This window comes from Triturus cristatus, chromosome 7 (assembly GCF_964204655.1).
Source record: "Triturus cristatus chromosome 7, aTriCri1.1, whole genome shotgun sequence".
Taxonomy (NCBI): domain Eukaryota; kingdom Metazoa; phylum Chordata; class Amphibia; order Caudata; family Salamandridae; genus Triturus; species Triturus cristatus.
In genome coordinates this window covers 267484648-267504927 of record NC_140590.1, presented here as the reverse complement: position 1 = coordinate 267504927, position 20280 = coordinate 267484648, and the positions used below count along the sequence as shown (strand labels likewise).

Below are 20280 nucleotides of genomic sequence, written 5' to 3'. Positions count from 1 at the left end.
ATTATCACACACTCCCTTCACCAAAATCCCTTTAAACAATAGAGAGGAAGGGGTGGACAGACAAGCCCTATAGGCTGTCATTATGTGTCTGCTAAAGGGATACCGTGCCTTTAAGAAACTCTCCAGAGACCCCTGGTATCCCAGGATGCACAGCCAACACAAGTTACTTTCAGTTCTTTTTGAAGGTGTATAACAACAGGCCTGATACCGTCAGGTTACTCCACCGGGGAGGAGGGAGGGTCGCTTATGACTATAACAGAGATACCCCTACTACAGAACTGGAGTTACAGGTAAGAAACTACTCCTTCTGTAGTAGGGGATCTCTGTGTATAGTCATAATCTATGAATAGAATGGCAAGCCCATCCCAACCAACAAGAAGCGGTGGAGTAAGACCAACCACCAACAAATCACTGTGCAAACAAATTCCTTAGCGAAGCCTGTCCAACCTGCGCATCTGCCCTAGCATCAGAGTCCAGGCAGTAATGCTTTGTAAACGTATGGACTGACTTCCAGGTGGCAGCCTTACAAATGTCAGCAATGGGAACATTCCTAAGCAAAGCGGTGGTAGCCGCCTTTCCTCTAGTCGAATGTGCTGTAGGCTTACCCCCTAATGTTTTATTAGCTTTTTGGTAACAAAGCTGAATACAGGAAACAATCCATCTGGAAATGGACTGCTTTGAGGTAGCTAAACCAGTTCTTACCGAACCATAATTAACAAACAGTTGATCCGACCTGCGGATATCTTTTGTCTTATCCAGGTAGAATTTCAACACCCTACGCACATCAAGTGAATGCAGAGACCTCTCCGCCGGAGAGGAAGGATGCTGAAAAAACGTAGGCAAAGTTATCATCTGATTCACATGGAAATCTGATATCACTTTAGGCAAAAATTTAGGATGGGTACGCATCACTACTTTAGAAGCATGGAAAACAGTATACGGCTCTTGGCAACACAGAGCCTGAATCTCACTCACCCTCCTGGCCGATGTAATGGCGACAAGGAAGGCCGCCTTCCAAGACAAATGCTGCAGCGAAGCCTTATGGATAGGTTCAAAAGGCTCCCTCATCAATCTAGATAACACCACATTCAATTCCCAAGGTGGAGAAGGCCTTCTAACAGGGGGAAACACCTTACGCAAACCCTCCAAAAAATCCTTAATCACAGGGATTTGAAAAAATGAGGTTTGAGAAGGGCCCTTCCTATACGCAGTCAGAGCTGCGAGATGAACCTTAATAGATTGAAAATTAAGCCCAGACTGAGCTAACTGCAGCAGATAAGGCAAAATAACGTCTTCTTTACAGGATGTAGGGTCAAAGTCCTTCGCCTTGCACCATAAGCAGAATCTCTTCCACTTATAGGCGTAGGAGGTCCTCGTAGACGGTCTCTTAGCCTCTTTTAAGATCGCCATACAGTCCTGAGGCAGGTTCAAGTGTCCATACTGCACTAGCTCAGGAGCCATGCTGCCAAACTCAAGGACGAGAGATTGGGGTGAACCATCTGCCCTCCGAACTTCGTGAGGAGGTCCGGCCGGCACGGCAGGCGCCGGTGTGGCAGAACAGACCAGTGAAGAAGGTCGGTGAACCACCATTGTCTCGGCCACTCCGGAGCAATCAGGATGATTCTGGCTCTGGATTGCGACAGCTTGATCAGCACCGCCGGAATCAGGGGAATGGGTGGAAAGGCGTAGAGAAAGCTGTTGGACCAGCTGATCCATAGTGCATTCCCCAGCGTCCCTGGCTGGTAGTACCTGGACGCGAAGTCGCGGCATTTGCTGTTTTCTGCCGTAGCGAACAGATCTATATCCGGAGTGCCCCATTCTGCGAAGACGTCTCTTAGCACGTCGTCGTTTAGCACCCACTCGTGGTTCTCTTGAACGAGTCTGCTGAGCGGGTCTGCTTGGGTATTCTGCACTCCCGGCAGGTGGGTCGCCGTGATCGTCAGATTCCTGGCCACCAGCCAGTTCCAGATCGCCTGTGCCTCCCGAGACAGGGTGCGTGACCGGGAGCCCCCCTGCTTGTTGAGGTAATACATGGTCGTAGTATTGTCCGTCTGAACCAGCAGGGAGGACGTCCTGAAGGAGGGATGGAACGCCTTCAAGGCCAAGTGTACTGCTCTGAGTTCCAAAAAGTTGATATGGTAGGTCGTCTCCATCTGCGACCATATCCCCTGAATCTGAAGAGGGCCCGAATGCGCTCCCCAGCCCTGGAGAGACGCATCGGTCACTATGGTCTGGGCCGGAATGTCCTTGTGAAAAGGGGTCCCCTTGCAGACATTCTCTGGGGAACACCACCATTTCAGAGACTGCCGAGCGTGCTGAGACAACTGGATCTTGTCCTCCCAGCGCCCCCTCCTCTGGTCCCATTGATCCTCCAGACATTCCTGCAGGGGCCTCATATGCAGACGTGCATTGGGGGTGAGGAAGATGCAAGAAGCCATCGACCCCAGTAATGAAGACACCGTCCTCACCGTAGGAGAGCGGGCTGAGATGAGATGCAGAGCCTTCCCACGGATCGATAAGCGTCTCTCCTCCGAAGGACACACGCTTGCGGTCAAGGTATTGACTAGACCCCCAAGTACTGGAGACACTGCACAGGGATCGGCACTGACTTCGTCATGTTGATGTGCAGCCCCAGACGGTGAAGCAAAGCCGCCGTCCTGTTGAAATGGCACTGGGCCTCCTGATAAGTGGACGCTTTGATCAACCAGTCGTCCAGGTAAGGGTACACAAACACCTTGGTCTTCCGCAGGTGTGCCGCGACCACTGCCATGCACTTGGAGAACGTCCGTGGCGCAGAATTCAGGCCAAACGGGAGTACGGAATACTGGTAATGGTTGTTGCCTACCAGAAACCTCAGGAACTTGCGATGCTTCGGTGCGATCGGCACATGAAAGTAAGCGTCCTGCAGATCTATGGCGCACAGCCAGTCTCCTCGATGCAACTGAGGGTAAATCTGATGCAGGGACAACATACGGAACTTTTCTCGGCGGATCCACCTGTTTGCTTGACGCAGATCCAGAATAGGCCTGAACTCGTTCTTGCCTTTTTTTCTTACGAGAAAGAACCGTGAGTAGAGACCTTTTCCTTTTTGCCTCAAAGGAACAGCTTCTATCGCCTTCTTTTTTAATAGAACGTCCGCCTCCCGCTGGAGCTCCCGCACCTTGTAAAGGGAGCGCACTGGTGGAATCTGTGGAGGCGAACTGGTGAAACGAAGACAGTAGCCATTGCAAACAATATTCAGCACCCACTTGCAATGTGTTATTGTCATCCACTCTGCCAGGTAGTGTTGAATACTTCCCCCCACCGGAGCGGGTAACGGATGAGGGGGAAGTAACTTTTCAGGGCTTCGACCCGGACGGGCCTTTGTTCCCCGCCGAGGACTGATGCTGGCCTCTGCCCCTCTGGCGCTTCTGAAAGGGCTGCCTCTGGTACTGCTGCTGTTGCTGGGGCTGTTGCTGGGGGCCCGACTGACGCCCTTGGCCCCTCTGCTTGGTGTAGCGCCTGCCCGAGGAACGGAAGGACCTCCTCTGCTCCTTAGGCCGCTCCAGCCCCACCGCCTTCAGAGTCTCCGCCTCAGCCTTCATGCGGGCCATCTCGTCATCCGCATGCGACCCGAATAACGTCGTGCCAGAGAATGGTAGATTGGCGATCTTCTGCTGCGCTTCCGGCTTGAGCGGAGTCAGCCGCAGCCAGGAATGCCTCCTCATATGTATGCCGTGGCAGTACCCATGGGCCGCCAGCAACGACAAATCCCCCGCCGCACTGATGATCTGATTAGAGACCATCATGCCCTCGTTCAGCACCTCTTGAAAATCCTCCCTCTTGTCTCTGGGCAGGGAGGCCGCGAACTGTTGCAGGGAGTCCCAAAGAGACCTGTCATAGCGCCCCAACAGAGCGGAGGCGCTAGCGGCCTTCATTGTAGTAGCCGACGTGGAGCACATCCTCCTCCCCAAGGAGTCCATTTTGCGACTCTCCTTATCCGGGGGAGCCGTGGAGGAAGGCGTCGTAGAGTGTTGCTTACGAGCCGCCGCCACGATAACAGAATCCGGTGGGGGGTCCACTCTGAGGAACGCCGGATCCGAGTCAGGGGCCCTGTACTTCTTTGACAGTCTCGAGGGCGCCGGCTTCACCACGGCCGGCGTTAAGAACACTTCCATCGCAGGTTCCTCCAGTCCTGGGACCAGCGGGAGGAGGGGGCGCGACAGATGTACTTTATGCAAAGTCTCAAAAATCACAGAAGTAGTGGGAATAGGGGTAGTCACTGATATCCCCAACTTCGCAGCCCCTCTCAGCAACACCTCCTGGAACGTGGCAATGTCATCCACTGGAGAGACGCGGGTAGGAGGCGTCTCTGACAGCGAGGGCGAATACTTGCCAGCCCCCGAAGAGTGCGTGCCCCTCGACCCTCTGGAACGGGACCGATACCTCCGTCGACCATGTCCAGAGCGAGTGGAGGATCTGCGCCTACTCCGTGATCGCCTGCGAGGGCGAGAGCGAGATCTCTGCCGGTGAGGGACCCTCGGGGGAGGAGGCGGTGGCTGCGGTGGTGAGGCAGGCAGCTGAGGCACGGGCAGAGGCAGCGGAGGAGGTGGCGGAGGAGGAAGAGGAGGAGGCTGAGGAGGAGGAGGCAGTGCAGGCACCGGTGGAGGCGCCGGTGGAAGGTCGGGCACCGGAGGCAAAGGCGGCCGATGGGTACGCAGCGGGGTCAGATGGTCTGAAGCCCCATCACTTCTAGCCGGAGAGCCCCCATCATCATTGTCCGGGCTCGCGGCCACTCCTCTTCTTGGCGGGCCTGTCCCGCGGGGAAGCCACCGAAGGCGAACGTCCGCGCCTCCCCGATCCCCGACTGGAGATCGTAATCACCGAGGACGTATTCCCCGATGTCTGGGACGTCGAACTGTACGTCGACCTCGAACGGCGTCTCTTCGCCCTCGACGACGAGTGCCGCCCCGCAGTCGATCGTCCTCTCGACGTCGAACCAAGTCTCCTCGACGTCGACCCATGCCTCCTCGGCGTCGAGCCCCGCCTTGATCGCCGTCGCCGGGGTGTCTGCCTCGACGTCGACTGTCTCCTCGACGTCGACTTCTGGCGTCTCGACGTCGACCGCCGGTGCCTCGGCGTCGACCGCTGCGATCTTGACGTTGGTATCTCGACGTCGATCGTTGGTATCTCGACGTCGATCGTTGGTGTCTCGACGTCGATCGTTGGTGTCTCGACGTCGATCGTTGGTGTCTCGACGTCGATCGTTGGTGTCTCGACGTCGATCGTTGGTGTCTCGACGTCGATCGTTGGTGTCTCGACGTCGATCGTTGGTGTCTCGACGTCGATCGTTGGTGTCTCGACGTCGACCGCCTCCGCCTCGACGGCGGGCGCCGGGATCTCGGCGTCGACTCCGTCAGCGTCGAGCCGTGGGTCGACGGCGGCGAGTGCAGTCCATGGGGCTCGGTACGACGTCGATGTGTTGTTGACGTCGACCGTGACACCTGCGACGGCGACCCGGTCCCGGGTCTCGCCGGCCCCTCCCTCGACGTCGAACGCCGAGGCTGCCGCGACCCAGAGCCCTGGATCGACGGCGAACATACCGGTGCCTTCTCTCTCGCCATCGACGTCGTCGCCTTCGACGTCGAACGCGACCTACCAGCCGGTAGGTGTCGTTTCTGCTCCTTTTTCTGCCCGGAGGTCCCTCCAGGGGCTGAAGCATGGGCGGAGGAGGGGGAATGGGACCCTCCATGCCCTGAAGTCTCACCGGTCCTCTGCTTCTCCTGTCCCTGAAGGCGAGTCTTCTCCCTGTCCCTCAGGGTCCTTTTCGAAAAGGTGCTGCAGATGTCACAGGCAGCTGGGACATGTGAGGGCGACAAGCAGAGGATACACACCTCATGTGGGTCCGTCTTAGCCTTCTTCCTCCCACACTCAGGGCATTTATCGAATAAAGCCATGCTGAGAGTGGGCCAAAACTGCTCCAGATTGCAGGCAGTAGTAGACAAAGGCTTTAGACGTCGAATGAAACCACTTTTAATCCAAAAAATCCGATTTTAATCAATTAAACCACCCAAAAGGGTAGAGCTCAAGCTCCAGGGTCCTGCTAGCAGGAGCCGGAAAAAAGAACTGAAAGTAACTTGTGTTGGCTGTGCATCCTGGGATACCGGGGGTCTCTGGAGAGTTTCTTAAAGGCACGGTATCCCTTTAGCAGACACATAATGACAGCCTATAGGGCTGGTCTGTCCACCCCTTCCTCTCTATTGTTTAAAGGGATTTTGGTGAAGGGAGTGTGTGATAATAAAGGAACATGTCAAATGTGAATAAAAATGACATTTCAACTTTATTTTGGCTTTTGTGTTCACTTCAGAGGAAGTGCTGGCCAGTGCAGCCTTGTGGTGATTAGGCTGTATTATTTTGTCTGTCTCTTAAGTGTCTTTGCAGGTTTGCAAATGCGGGACAGCTTAAGAGATATTTTTGATTGCTCCGGGGTCCCCGCACATGGGCGGGGATTATTCATAGATTGTGACTATACACAGAGATCCCCTACTACAGAAACAGGGACTTCCAATACCTCCCTGACTGGGCAAGATAGTTGTGCAATAAACATGGATACTGATGCCACCAATTGCACCAACATTGCCATCAGTATCCCCCTGATTAATAGATTCTCCCCTCTACAAGATCTAACTGAGAACAACGTGGGGATGATGGCAGAAGTAGAGCCGGTATCACATCCATCAAGTCCAAGTATCATCCTTGAGGAATGAGAGGGCGGAAGAATCCATCAACCATGGGAATGAGGCCCAAATCAGGGAGACTATGGATGTTACTGTGGTTAATAATTACCTTAGGATTGAAGTTACCCCTCTTAAAAAGAGAAAACTAGACCTTGCAGATCAGGTTAAATGTCTATTGGACAGGGAGCGGACTAAATCACATATTACAGAATATCCCACAGGTCCTGAAACAAACCCTCACCCTCTTTAGAGCAATATTATGAGCAATAGTTCCACACAAAATATTACTCCATTGATGTCCATTCCTACACCCCCCGCTTTAAAACAGACTACCCTGAAGACCAGGGAATTAGAGAGCAGTAAGATGGCTAGAAATAAAATTCTCAAGGACACTAATAAGCGTCTTCTTAGTAACGCATGCGAGTTCACCCAAAGCAAGACAAAAAGCATTTTTATGATAAATGTTCCTAAAACCAGGACATGCGTTAAACATGAAGATCATAACTCCCTAATCAACATCTATCCATTGGATCAGAAAGGTCAGGGGGTGTAGATCGGTTATGGGCAAAAAGATCAAGCCATTGTTCTCCCCAAATGGATTCCATAGAGTTGCATCTAAGAGATGAGAATCTGGGGCATGAGTTAGTAGCATTGGAATTAAGGACAATTTCACCAATACCCACTGGCATTCAGATGAAATATAACCCTAACCCAAGCAGTTCGTATTTGCCCAAAATATACACACACAAAACAAAAAAAAACTGGTACCTGGGCAGATACGGATTCAATTTTCGACAAAGTGGATTGACTGTTACTCTTAGACCCACCAAATCACATTCCACCTGATCAGAGAGAACGGACCGCTAGTTCAGTCCGTAAAGATATGTTTCATACAGACTCTGCTTCACCAGTGCCCCTGCCTCCTGATCATGTGGCCTCAATTCAGTCACACCCGGTAATGTACAATAATGTAATGTGTTCTCTTGACCTGATTAACGAACATCATGAAGCCCAGGAAGCTGGGACTGAAACGGAAACTGTACAAACCCCCGAATATCCGTGTAGGTCAACCAGGGCAGCACCGCAATCAGGAATACGACTGATATTGTGGAATATAGCAGAGCTGAAAAGGAATTTAAAGGATGCAGAATGGCAGGATTATATTGAACACAGTGAAATATGCTTGCTGCAAGAAACATGGGCTCTGGAAACTCCCCACAAGCTTGGGATCAAAACATTTAGTGTTAATGCTATCCCCTCAGCTAGAGATAGACTCTCGGGTGGCCTTGTCATATGGGTAAAAATCACCCTAAGAATTGACATAACACAGCTGGATCTTCCATCACAAGAATTAGTTGGGGGTGAGGATTTCCACATGTGACAAGACCAAAATTTATATAGTAAAAATTTACAGCAGACCTTGCCCGCCCTGTAAGGAATCCCAGCGATAGACCAGTTAGATACCTATTTAGGTACCATCGATCCGAGGGCAATGGTAATAGTGGGTGGAGATTTCAATCATAAATTGAACCAATTGTGGGACTAGAAAATATTTTGAAGAGGAGAACATTGCAAACAACATCTGCCCCTTGGATAGTAGCCCAGCAGTGCCCCGCACGGTTGCAGTTTCACAACTCACAGGCTCTAGGTCCATGTCCTGAGACCAATTGAGTAACGGTCGGTTGTCATTCGATAGACCGAATGCCATTACATTTAGCAGGGGTAATTGCAAGAGCAGTACTGACTATATATTGACATCTATCGGCTTTTGGCCAAGTGTACATGATTTGGTAGTTGAAACTAGAGCCGATAGTGACCATTATCCTCTCTGTCTAACTCTAGCAGGCCCCCTCTTTTAATCCACAATCTTGAGCGAAAGGGATTCTAATCCAATTTTAATTGAACCCATAGTAAGTAATAACCGTAGAGCCTGAAAATGGCCATTAATAAAGGGGGGGGGGGGGGAGGGGAGGGGGATAAAGAGAAAGAAAAGAGGTTATGACACGGATTTATGAAACCTTTTCAGATGTCATCTCTCCGTATATTGATCTGCCTGCTGCAGAGTTCCCAATACTAGCTATACACCACACATTAGCAGACAAACTGAAACCTATTTGAAGTAGATCCCTAAAGAAAATGAGGGGCGGAGGAGAACCAGATACCAGCAATTTAGTTAATCCTTGGTACAACAAGGAGCGTCGCAATGCCGTGAGCTCATTTTGGCGGCCAAATCAAACGACAGCGAGACACTAAGAGAGAAAAGGTCCAAGTATAAAATACTTGGAGTGCAAACCAAGAAGAACTGGGATGATAGTGTCTGGACAGAACTGATTAGTGCAGCCAAGACCAAGGCTCATGCTGGCTTTTGCCGATTGACAGCTAAAGGTAATAAAGTGGGAAGAAGCAATAAGGACCTCTTTCTAGATGCTAGCACCAGGGTCAATCACTTTTCCCAACTGTATTCAAAGTCTGCAATTGACAACACATAACCTGCAAGGCATATAACAATCCCCGTTACAGCCTTCCTGTTTTTTTAGTTTGGAGGATACCCTGGCAGCCATCGATGCAATAAAACCAGGGATAGCCCCAGGCCCAGATAAAATACCAGGTGACCTGCTGAGGCACGATAAAACTGTTTGGGGACCATATATTAACTATCTTTGTAATTCAGTGGCTGCGGGCGCACCAGTTCCAGAGTCATGGAAAGGGCCCGAAATTATTACCATTTTAAAAATAGGTAACCGCCAAGACCCTGCAAATGACCGGCCTATAAGCTTAATCGATATTTTACAAAATCTTTACGCTAAACAGATTTTAACACAATTAAATGACTGGATTGAGGACAAATCGCATTTTATCACAATATCAGGCTGGATTTAGAGCTAGAACCAGCACAATTGACCAGGTCTTCAGATTTCGCTGTAGGAGTTGGAAATACACAATTAAAAAAAATTGCCTTTATTGATCTGAAGGCCGCCTTTGACCTCATCCCCAGGAATCTACTTTGGAATTCCCTAAAAGATCAAGGGGTACCAGGGGAACTCCTCGTGCAAATAAGAAGATTGCCTGCCTGACGACAATTATGCAAAAGTTAGATGGGGTCCGATGGGTGAACTTACTGAGGCAATCCCGGTAAAAAGGGGCGTAAGGCAGGGTTGTGTGCTGGCACCAACCCTATTCTCACTATACGTAAATGATGTCCCAGAATACCTACTGGGCTGTGCGCATGACTCGTCAAATCTAGGTGGGGTGCCAGTACCAGCTCTTTTATTTGCAGACAACACTATTTTAATATCGCAAACCCCAAAGGGCTTGCAATGCTTAATAGATTCTTTTGGGGTTTATTGCGACTAAGGGCCTAGAAATAAATTCTAGCAAAACAAAATATATGGCAGTTAACCCACAAATAGTTTAAGAAGAATATAACGGTCCCAAATCAGAAGCTAGAATATGTGCAGAACTTTAAATATCTAAGCATAACACTCTACACCAAAATGACCTGGCAACCGCACCTGCAGAAAAGTAAGACCATTTTGCTTCAAAACTCTCTACCAATAATAAAAATAAAAAAAACACAAAACAGTATTACTAAGGCAGTATCCCCCGCACTCGAGGTATATAAATATAGGGCACAATCGGCATCCCTTTATGGGGCGGAACTATGGGGGCAATCATGTAGGAATACCTTTGTGGGAGAAGAAAATACATTTTTTAGGAAGTGGTTACATATCCCTGAGCGCACACCCGTAATTTCTATCGTTATGGACTTAAAAACTAAACGTATTGATCACCAAGCCATATTAAGATCATTATCATTCTGGGTGCGACTGTGGTCAACAACCGAACTAGCCCACTATCAAGAAGGGCTAGAAGAAATTCTAAGGTTTGACCAAGGTACTAGTCTACAGTGGGTTAAGCAGGTCTACTCCTTGTTTTGTACACTTGGGCTGAAGCACTTTTGGGAAGAACCCACCCTATTGACATTAGCTTCTAAGAAAATACTGAAAACTACCTTTTGGGAGTATATTCAAAACTGTGTCCACAGCCCAGTCACTGGTAGATTAACGCCCCGGTTTCTTCTTATGAAACTGACCCCAGCCTTTGAGCTATTTCTGGATGAAGTGCAGCCCCAGTTGGCAAAATCCCTATATATGAAATTTCGTTATGGTGTTCTGCAAACCAATTTGAACACATCGAAATGGGGTAAAAAAAAAAAAAAATGGGTAATATGGAGTGCTGTGCATTATGCCAACTCGCTACACAAGAAAATGACCTTCATTTACTTTTCTTCTGCTCTGCCTATGCTACGCCCAGGAAAAAAGGATTAAACCCATCTGTTGAAACCTGGGCACTAGGTCTTGTTTCGAGGCAGAACGAATATTGAAAACTGACACTTCCCAGAAAATTGTTTTCAGTGTCAGTAGATATTTATTTGCTGTGGGCATAATAAGAGGGAACACAAGTTTGAAATGTTAGTCTGAAACATGTGTAACCTTGAATTATGTAGTTTATTAATTCCGCATTTGCACTTTAGAAATTGTTGAAAGACCAGGTAGAATGTATTGTTCAGAATACTATGCCTTGTATAGAGAATCCAACCAGCAATTTAAAGCACTTGCACTTTTGTTATTGATTAGATCTATTTGGGAAAGTTGCACTTATTCCCCTCCAGCCTTCATTTCTTCTCACCCCATCTGGACTTTATATCCTCTTCAAGCGCTTAAGATGTATTAAATTAAGCTTCGCATCCTTTATCATGTTCACCTGTCAGATAGATTGCCGCTTTTTCTTTTTTAAATATTTTGTATCTAAATTGTGATCCTTTTAGTATTTGCAAGTTATCTAAAGCGGTACCTATGGAATGCTTCGTTCTTTTTTTTTTTTATCAGACCTTTATTGCAGAGTTACACTGTACACAGCTTTAAAGCCTACAACCCAACGGGCCGGCCGCGAAGGTTATACTTTTGCAGGTAATATGATGCTTCGTTCTTTTTAAATTGTGTTATTAATTAATGTGTATGAACTGTTATGTATCTTTTATGGTTTAAATTAAATCGAAATAAAGATTTATTTTTTAAAACGCATTTATTACGTTCAAATCACAGGAGAGATATCCCATCCATCCGCGTTGGCCAGGCTGCAGTTCCCTTTTCAAAACATCACATTCTATACAGAACAGCCAGCTTGTGAAGATTGGAACGGAACACACCACCATCACATTCCTCATAATAAAAACCCACAACATTAACGTAAAGATGTCACCAGTAACCACGATGGTGCTGCAAGTAATATACCAAATGGGTCTTGGGCTAAGGCTATTCTCACACCTAGCCAGAGGAATAATTAGGCAACCATAGAAAACTACATAAAATCCATCCACAAGGGTGAAAGTCTTGGCTATGGAAGCACAGCTTAGAACCAGAGAATACTTCAAGGAATCCACTCAGAAGCAACAGCTGTCTGGCAGCTCCATGAATGAAATGGGAGCTTTGCACACCCTGTGTAAAGTTTTTTTTTTTTTTTAACTTTATTTATCTTTTGTAAACAAATCAATACGAGATCTCTGCAATGGTTACAACTGTCATGTGCGTGAATCAAACAGTGCGATGGCAATACTCCTGTGTCCGTCAACAATAGATAAGCCTGGCTCCAGGCGGCAATTTCCTGTTCTTTGTTGCAGCAACCTAGCCCGTCAGATCCCATGTGGCCATGCAATGTATCACTGACCCCCACCATGCCCCTCTCCTGCATAAGAGCCATGCCATTCAAATCCTGCAGTGCCAAACCCATGCGCCACCCAGAAATCATACCCAAGGCAAGGGGGACCTGTCACACCGCAACCTCCCCGAGGCCCGCACGTTCACACAGGCACCACAGCCAAATCTAACCAACCCCTGTGGGCACAATTCCCGAGTCAGAGTGTGTGGGAGAGGCGCCCGGCATATTCGCGATATATGTTCTGTAGGGACCCCAGATATCTTTGGGACGAGCTGTTGCAGAAAGAAGACTGGAGTAAATCTCGCTGTTTGTGCTACAGTAAGCCATATCAGTAAGCCATGCATTAGTTGCGGGAACCGCCGCACTACCCCAGCGCTTAGCAATTTCTCGCTTTGCTAGTAGAAAGCCCCGCGACGCCAGCCTCGTCACGGACTTGGGAAAGTTAACCGTGTATCCCAGCCACGCCACTTCCGGGGTAGGAACCAGGGTAAGCCCCAGCATGTCCCCCATAATTTTGTGTATCTGCGCCCAGTATGGTTGCAATTTCGGACAAGTCCAGGTCATATGGGCAAAGTCAGCATGAGGGGAGGCACACTTCCAGCATGTGTGGGGCCGCTTGGGATCAATGGAGTGAAGTTTAGCCGGTGTCATGTAGCTTCTGCGGAAAAACCTGTAGTGTAGGAGTTTGTGGCGGCTATTGAGGGATATCTTTTTGGTGACCTTACAGCAAGTGGACCACTGTTCACCCTGTGTAAAGTTACAACAGTTTGTGTGCTACAATTAAAAAGTGGGTTCTTTTTGCCTTTTGGTAGCGCCCATTGCTTGTTAAAGTGAAACAGAGATTTCAGAGGACACCCAGTGTTCACCTAGAAAGGAGGGAGCCATCTGGCAAATGAAAACTGCTGAGAACCCCAGAAGAGTAAAACCATTCTTTGACTGACCGATTGGTAACCAGGGAGGATTCCTCTATATCTTTGGAAAGGATGGAATGCCAAACAGGTTGAATGAAAGCAAGTTGGTCCAAACTGCGTATGTGTCATGTGTACACACTGGAAATAACATCCTACACCAGTGCATACCTTTGATTTGTGTAAAGCAATTCAGACAATATGCTAAGGAACAAATAAAAGCAATTAAAGACTCTTGCAGAAACCCATAAAGAAATTATAGGCTGTGGAAAGAAGGAAGATATTTTCTAAGCAGATTTTCCTACAAAGGTTAAATCCACTTCAGCTTTAATCAGGTACCATGCATGAAGAGTTGTGCCTCTGAATCTAAAGAGGTCCAACCAATGCTTAGATGCTGAAGCACAGTCCTTGGATCAGCAAGAAGGAAGTATCACTACTCCAGAAGTAACAACGTTTTTTGCTTTCAGCAATCTGAACACTCTTGTTGCCTATCCAGGCCAAAGAGCAGGAGTAAGTAAATTTACTCTTGCACACTGAGTGCTAGCGATCTCTGCGCACCAGCTGAGAAGGCTTGCCCATTTGGCACGCCAAATTTACGTTAAAATAAATAATGACTAAATAAGCTCTCAGATTCCAAGAATAAATTAATCCTAAAAGAAAAGCAGGATGTGTTTTGGGGCAGGATCAGATGTGGGAGTGTGTGGTTCCAAAATAGTCCTATGTAAACATGCATTGAACGCAGTTCTTGTGCAGTTTACATTTTTACACCCAGCTCAAACACAAACTCACCTGCTTCCAGCTTTAAGACTGCCTCGGACATGAAACAATTTACATTTTAAAACTTGATGAGTACTTATCCAATCACACGGAAATGGGACATAAAGCAAAGTCTGTGGTCTGAATGAATTGAATCTAAAAGCACAGAAAATAACCGATTACTTCCACAATGCTGACATTTCTAGTCATATACATAGAATCTGCGTTATCTTCATGCACCACTTCAAAGAAAGCGAAAAAGAGTTTATGAACACATCTTTATTAATATTCCACAGGCGCTTGACAAGGTTTGTATCAAATTTGTCACTTAAGGTTGGGAATGGGTATTTCATATCTTTAAGACTCCTGAAGAGAGAAAGAATTGAAGCTGTGAAATGGATACTATCCAGAACAGTGGTGGGGTAGGGGTGGAGGTGATGAATGAACAGAGGTGGGGATGGGAGAGGGACGAGGTGTAGCCATAGTATCGGATCTCAAAACAAACTGTTGGGCTAAACACCAGGCCCAAAAGTGGAGGCGTTACATGATACAGAGGAGTAACAAGCACTGCATGAGTGGCAGTGGTGTACAGGGTCATGTGAGGAAGGGAGTGGTAGGCATGGTGGTGTCAAGCTACTGATTGGGTCCTCAATCGAAAGAACCAGAATTAAAAGCAGACGAACCGGGCGCAATAAAATGGGCCCTAAGGAGTTGCTACTGTACAAGCCTTCGTCCAGACCTAAAACAGATTGTACTAGTGAGGGCACTTTCTAGGAAAAGGCTGGGGATTGAAAGATGTGAAAATCAGTAATAGCTATTGTTGGAGAACCAAGTTTATAAAATACAGAACTGAACTCTGGGCAACAGGCAAGCCTTAATTTCCCTGCAGACAAACAGCAGGCAAGGCCTTGGCCTAGTAGACACTGGTTGGGAAAGTTAGCCAGTCCTTTTTCAAAAGTACTGTTAATAATTCAGTATGCTGGTGCTTTGAGTTCACAGAGTCCAACTCGGTACTAGGAATGGATCGCACATTCTTTACAACAGCTAAGTAGAGTTTTTCATACAGTCATAAAAACAATATATTAAAGGGGGTAACCCAGTCAAGCCCGGATTGTTTGACAGACTAAGGCAGTGAATTCTGACTTAGACCTGGGGAAAGTTGTACTGCCAAGTTCATGCTAAGAACTTACTTCAGATTTAGTTTTGCTCTCTTCAACCCTTAAAAAGTTAGAAGGGGCAAAGGTGGCTAAAGGAACCAACCACCATCCAGTCATAAAAAATTAGAGGCACTCAAATGTGGCAGAGTCCAGCCCAGGTGAGTATGAGGGGACAGCAGCCGTTTTCTCAGCCTCCGAGTACAGGTGCTACACAACATGGGGCCTAAATAAATCCAGGGTCTATGGAGGCACAAAACAATCTTTGGGAGAGCAGCTTGTCAGGAGGCCAGCAAACCAGGCCACCAGGAGTGCAGTGTGGAGTACTGAATTGATCAGGTACCACAGAGCAAAGCAGCATTCAACACAGGCAGGGACCATCACAGTGAAACAACTGACAAAATACATTCCTTTCCTCTTTTTCTTGAGGAGTAACGAAAAGTCATACTAATTTCTTAAACTCAATAGGGGCTTCTAACCACAACATGGGAGTGGTAACACTGGTTTCAAAATAGAATTTAAAAAAAAAAAAATGGCGTTGAAGTGAGAATTGAAAAAAATTATGAGAACTAGCTCAATCTAAAAATGCAATCAAAGACGGGGATCCCCACCCTATAACAGCAAGCTCAGGCAGACATTGAGCTTCATCTGTAAAGAATCTTTCAGGGTACATTGGGAGGGTAAGAAGGACTGAAGGGAAGAGACAGAGGTCAAAGGACTGTAGTGTTCTGGAGAGTCACTGATGCCTTAAACCTTCCAATAGGCTTTCTTTTGGAAGTCACCAGTGTTCACACGAGGTCGTGGGCGGTCAGCAGCACTCAGCCGAGGTCGTGGGAGGTCACCAGTGTTAAGCCGAGGTCGTGGGAGGTCACCAAACAGCTGAGTATTGTCAACAGCGAGGGCACGCATGCTGGCTGCAATCCGTTCCAAGTCTGGGGATGGAACCTAGAAGACAGGAGTTGTGCTCAAGTTACTACGCATACACGAACTACAGAAAATTCCAACAGTTTTTGCTCCAAGGACCAGTCAATGAGGGTAACTTTTAGCTTCCCAAGTAACTGCTACTAACCCACAGCTGAAGTTATTACCAAGAAATAGACTAAACCATGTATAGGGTACCAATTTACCCCATGTATAGGAAGCCATGAAAACCTGTGCTGCAACAGAAGTCGTGCACATGAAACCAACACTTCTAAGAAAGCTGTAACAAGCGTCCTATGATAACTCTAGCATTTACAGCATCTTAAACATGAATTATGTATTCCAACTGATCACTAGTGACAGACCAGCTTTGTTGGCGTCTGCACGAAAGACTGGACAATACTCGAGCAATGAACAAAACCTCAAGCTATAAATTCATCAGCAGGATTCACATTTAAGTAGGGACCTTAAGCGGTGCACAGAACACTGCATATCTCGAGTGTAATTTTCAATCCAGACTACGGGACAACAACAGTTGAGGGAGCCATGAACATCAAGATAGTGCCCAAGATGTCATCTTGGTGTCCTCTGTTGTCCCATCCCTTCTATCAATCATATCAGGGTCATTCTTGGCCACAGAAGCTCTAAATGCACCGTGCAAGCTGCAGCAGAAAAGGGGAAACTTAACTGCAACTTTTACAGTCAAAAACAAGTATCGTGGTCTCGTCTCACTCGTGCCAGTATTGACCAATAGGATTGCATTCATGAGAAAACACTGAAGCACATGCAGACTTGATGCAGTTACAGTAATCAACAAGCACACTGGAAGTGAGGAGCACATTGGACAGCAAACTGAGGGAGCACTACTCAGACTACTGATACTGAGCAACTACAAAAACACACCGAGGCATGCATGGATCCGAGAAGGCTGCAGACGAGCCCGTGTGCAGTGGAGATGGGATGCAACAATCTCAACCTCTTCTTCACAGAGGAAAAATCAACATAATCAGAGGCAGCACTTTGTTTCTCAGTCATCCACACATCACCCATAACCATCAAACCACTAACTGGTCACACTATATCCCACACAGACCTCGCCAACATTCCGAACTTACTCATAGCCACATCCTACAAAGATGAAATGCTTCCCAACTTCATCACCAAATCTCTGCAAACAGAAGTTCCCACACCCTCTCTCAACAAGGTTGCCACCTCATTGATCCAGGGCACCTTCCTTTACAGCCTCAAGAATGGGCAGACCAACATATACATACAAAATACACCACCCCCCCCCCCTCAATAACTAGCAGAGCGAAAATGTAGCCCGCATACTTCTCCATAGAAAAGTTACAGGGCCTACGTCATTGCACAGCAATCTGGGGCACCTTCTACAAGTTAAGACCGTTATTTTCTCAGTTTATGCAAGGACATTCTAGACAGACTGCCCCAGACCTCAGAAGGAAACAAAAGCAGTCTTCACCTGAAATGGGACAAGCAAGCATTATGAATATTTGTTAATAGCCTACTTGAGGCCATACAGGAAGAGAGCTAAAATGCCCAGGTGCGAGCTAGCACATGCAGCTGACAGGGTAGGCTACCACAAACAGCAATTCACAATTGGGAGTAGTTTCAAATACACATGAACAGAAAAATACTATTTTCTGTGACTATTATACTCAACCATTTACTGCTCCCATTACACGCAATATTGAGGAAATGAGGCACCTCTTTTGTGGGTGCAGGCTTGCCTTCCTTGTCTGAAAAAAATTGATATCCCTTAAAAGCTCCTCTTACTACAATAGACAAAAAAAACTGATTGGGCCCTTGAACAGAGGAAAACATCTGGTACTGGCGTCCTACCAGTGGAATTTGTTAAGAGAACATGCTAGGCTCGGGTTAAAATTGAGAATAAATTTTCTGTATTGCATCCACCACAACGAGGGCGACCAGTACACCATAAGTCCTCCAGTCGTCTGGTGTTGCCAAGGCAGCCATCCATTTTACAGATGATGCACACAGGACTCCAAAGAGTTGAATCGTACTTGATGGGTTCATGTCTCTTTATGCATAAGAACAGGCCACAACAGAATTCTATGCTACCTACAAAGGAATATGCACTACACACTTGCTGGAACGTTACAATAACTTCTGGGGGACTAGCACACTTCCTTCCACTACCCTATCTAAAAATAAAATAAAAAAAATAAGCTGGGGAAATTGACCAGATGCTTAATGGATTTGATACATCCGGGTATGCTCCCAAGAGGAGCAGGTCACCCATTCTGCGAAAATTAAAAATTACGAATGACTTCCAAGATAAGAAAATGCCAATTGTTCCTTCAATGGACCTAGAAAGAAAATCCTATAAAAATTAGCTGGAATCTAGACCAGGAGATTTCAAACATTAACTTCTAGGACCAATTTCTGAAATGGGTGAAGCACATGTATGTAGATTCCCGGAATGTAAGAGAATAATGATATACCACACAACACTTAGTAGGTAGTTTGAATACAGTATTTTCTTTTTTATCCGACAACCTGCAACAGGTGCTACCAATGCTTATGGAAATATTGCTTTAAATGTTTTATTTGCAGAAACATATCCACCAACACTGCATGCACAGATTGACTACATATGTTACAGAAACATAAGAACTCTCCCCGATTTGCATGGCAGCACATGTAGGTTTACTTCTCTTGTGTGCCCTGCCCATGCAACTCTCAGCATATTCCAGCTCCACTGTATAGTAAGAGCTCATTCCTTGTGTTATTCCATAGCAGCCAGAATTGCTCCCATTTTTTAGGGTACCCTCTGTCAAGGTAAGGAATATGCTACTTACCAGTATGCATCTGTTCTTGGCATGTAGAGCTGCAGAGTTGTACACTTAGCATAGATCGCCATCTGGTGTTGGGCCCGGATGTTTGCAGTTTGTTTTTGTTCTTTGGACAGTCTTTGGAAGTCACGAGTTCGGGGACTCCTCCTTCGGTCCGTACTGCGCATGGGCTTCGGCTCCATCCTCAGATTGTTTTTCGCCAACAGGGAAATGATGGAGCGTAGTAATAACAGTGAGAAACCCATGTGTGTTGTATCTAAATAAGATGGACTGGAACGGATACAGGTAGCCGGGTGGGCGTGTACAACTCTGCAGCTCTACATGCCAAGAACAGATGCATACTGGTAAGTAGCATATTCCGTTCGAGGCATATGAGCTGCAGATTGTACACTTAGCATAGATTATATAGCAGTACCCAACCTTAGCGGCGACCACCGGTATCCGTTGCAGTGGTTTGAAAAAGTGTCTTTAGTACAGCCTGGCCCACATTAGCTTGCTGCTTGGAATGCACATCTACACAGTAATGTTTTGTGAAGGTGTGCGGTGTTGACCATGTGGCTGCTTTGCAGATGTCATCTAAGGGTATGTTCCCTAGAAAAGCCATAGAAGCCCCTAACTTTCTAGTAGAGTGGGCTTTAGGTGGAACAGATAATGTTCTTTTTGCCTTTTGATAGCAAATTTGTATGCACTTTACAATCCACCTAGCTATCCCGGATTTAGAGATGGGGTTGCCTTTATGTGGTGGAGAGAAGGAGACGAACAATTGTTTAGTCTTCCTGAAAGGTTGCGTTCTCTGTATGTAGTACAGTAAAGCCCTCTTAACATCAAGTGTGTGTGTAAGGCCCTTTCCGCAACAGATTGAGGTTGCGAGAAAAAGACAGGTAATTCCACCGATTGGTTGAGATGGAAGGGGGAAATGACCTTGGGCAGAAACTTCGGATTTGTACGAAGTATGACCTTGCTGTGATGTATTTGTAGGAAGTGTTCTTGTATAGTGAACGCTTGTATTTCACCAACCCTTCTAAGGGAAGTGATAGCTACGAGGAAAGCTGTTTTCCAGGTGAGGAACTGTAGCTCACATTTATGCATTGGTTCGAAGGGTGGACCCATTAGCCGTGTGAGAACTACATTAAGATTCCATACAGGGGAAGGTGGTGCCCTGGGAGGAATTACTCGTTTAAGGCCTTCCATAAAGGCTTTAATAGCGGGCACTCTGAACAGTGATAAGTGCTGTCTGTTTTGTAGATAAGCAGCAATCGCTGCTAGGTGTAGG

General features: G+C 47.0%; 1 protein-coding gene across 1 annotated transcript in view; it reads right to left on the bottom strand.

Annotated features, from left to right (window-relative positions):
- Nucleotides 1-14362: 14362 nt before the first annotated feature.
- Nucleotides 14363-20280, bottom strand: part of AKT1S1 (AKT1 substrate 1) — a 55012-nt gene continuing 49094 nt past the window's right edge. The window contains exon 5 of the mRNA XM_085616193.1: nucleotides 14363-16197. Within this exon, the coding sequence (XP_085472319.1) occupies nucleotides 16000-16197 (198 nt within the window). The 3' untranslated portion in view covers nucleotides 14363-15999. The remainder of the gene's footprint in view (nucleotides 16198-20280) is intronic.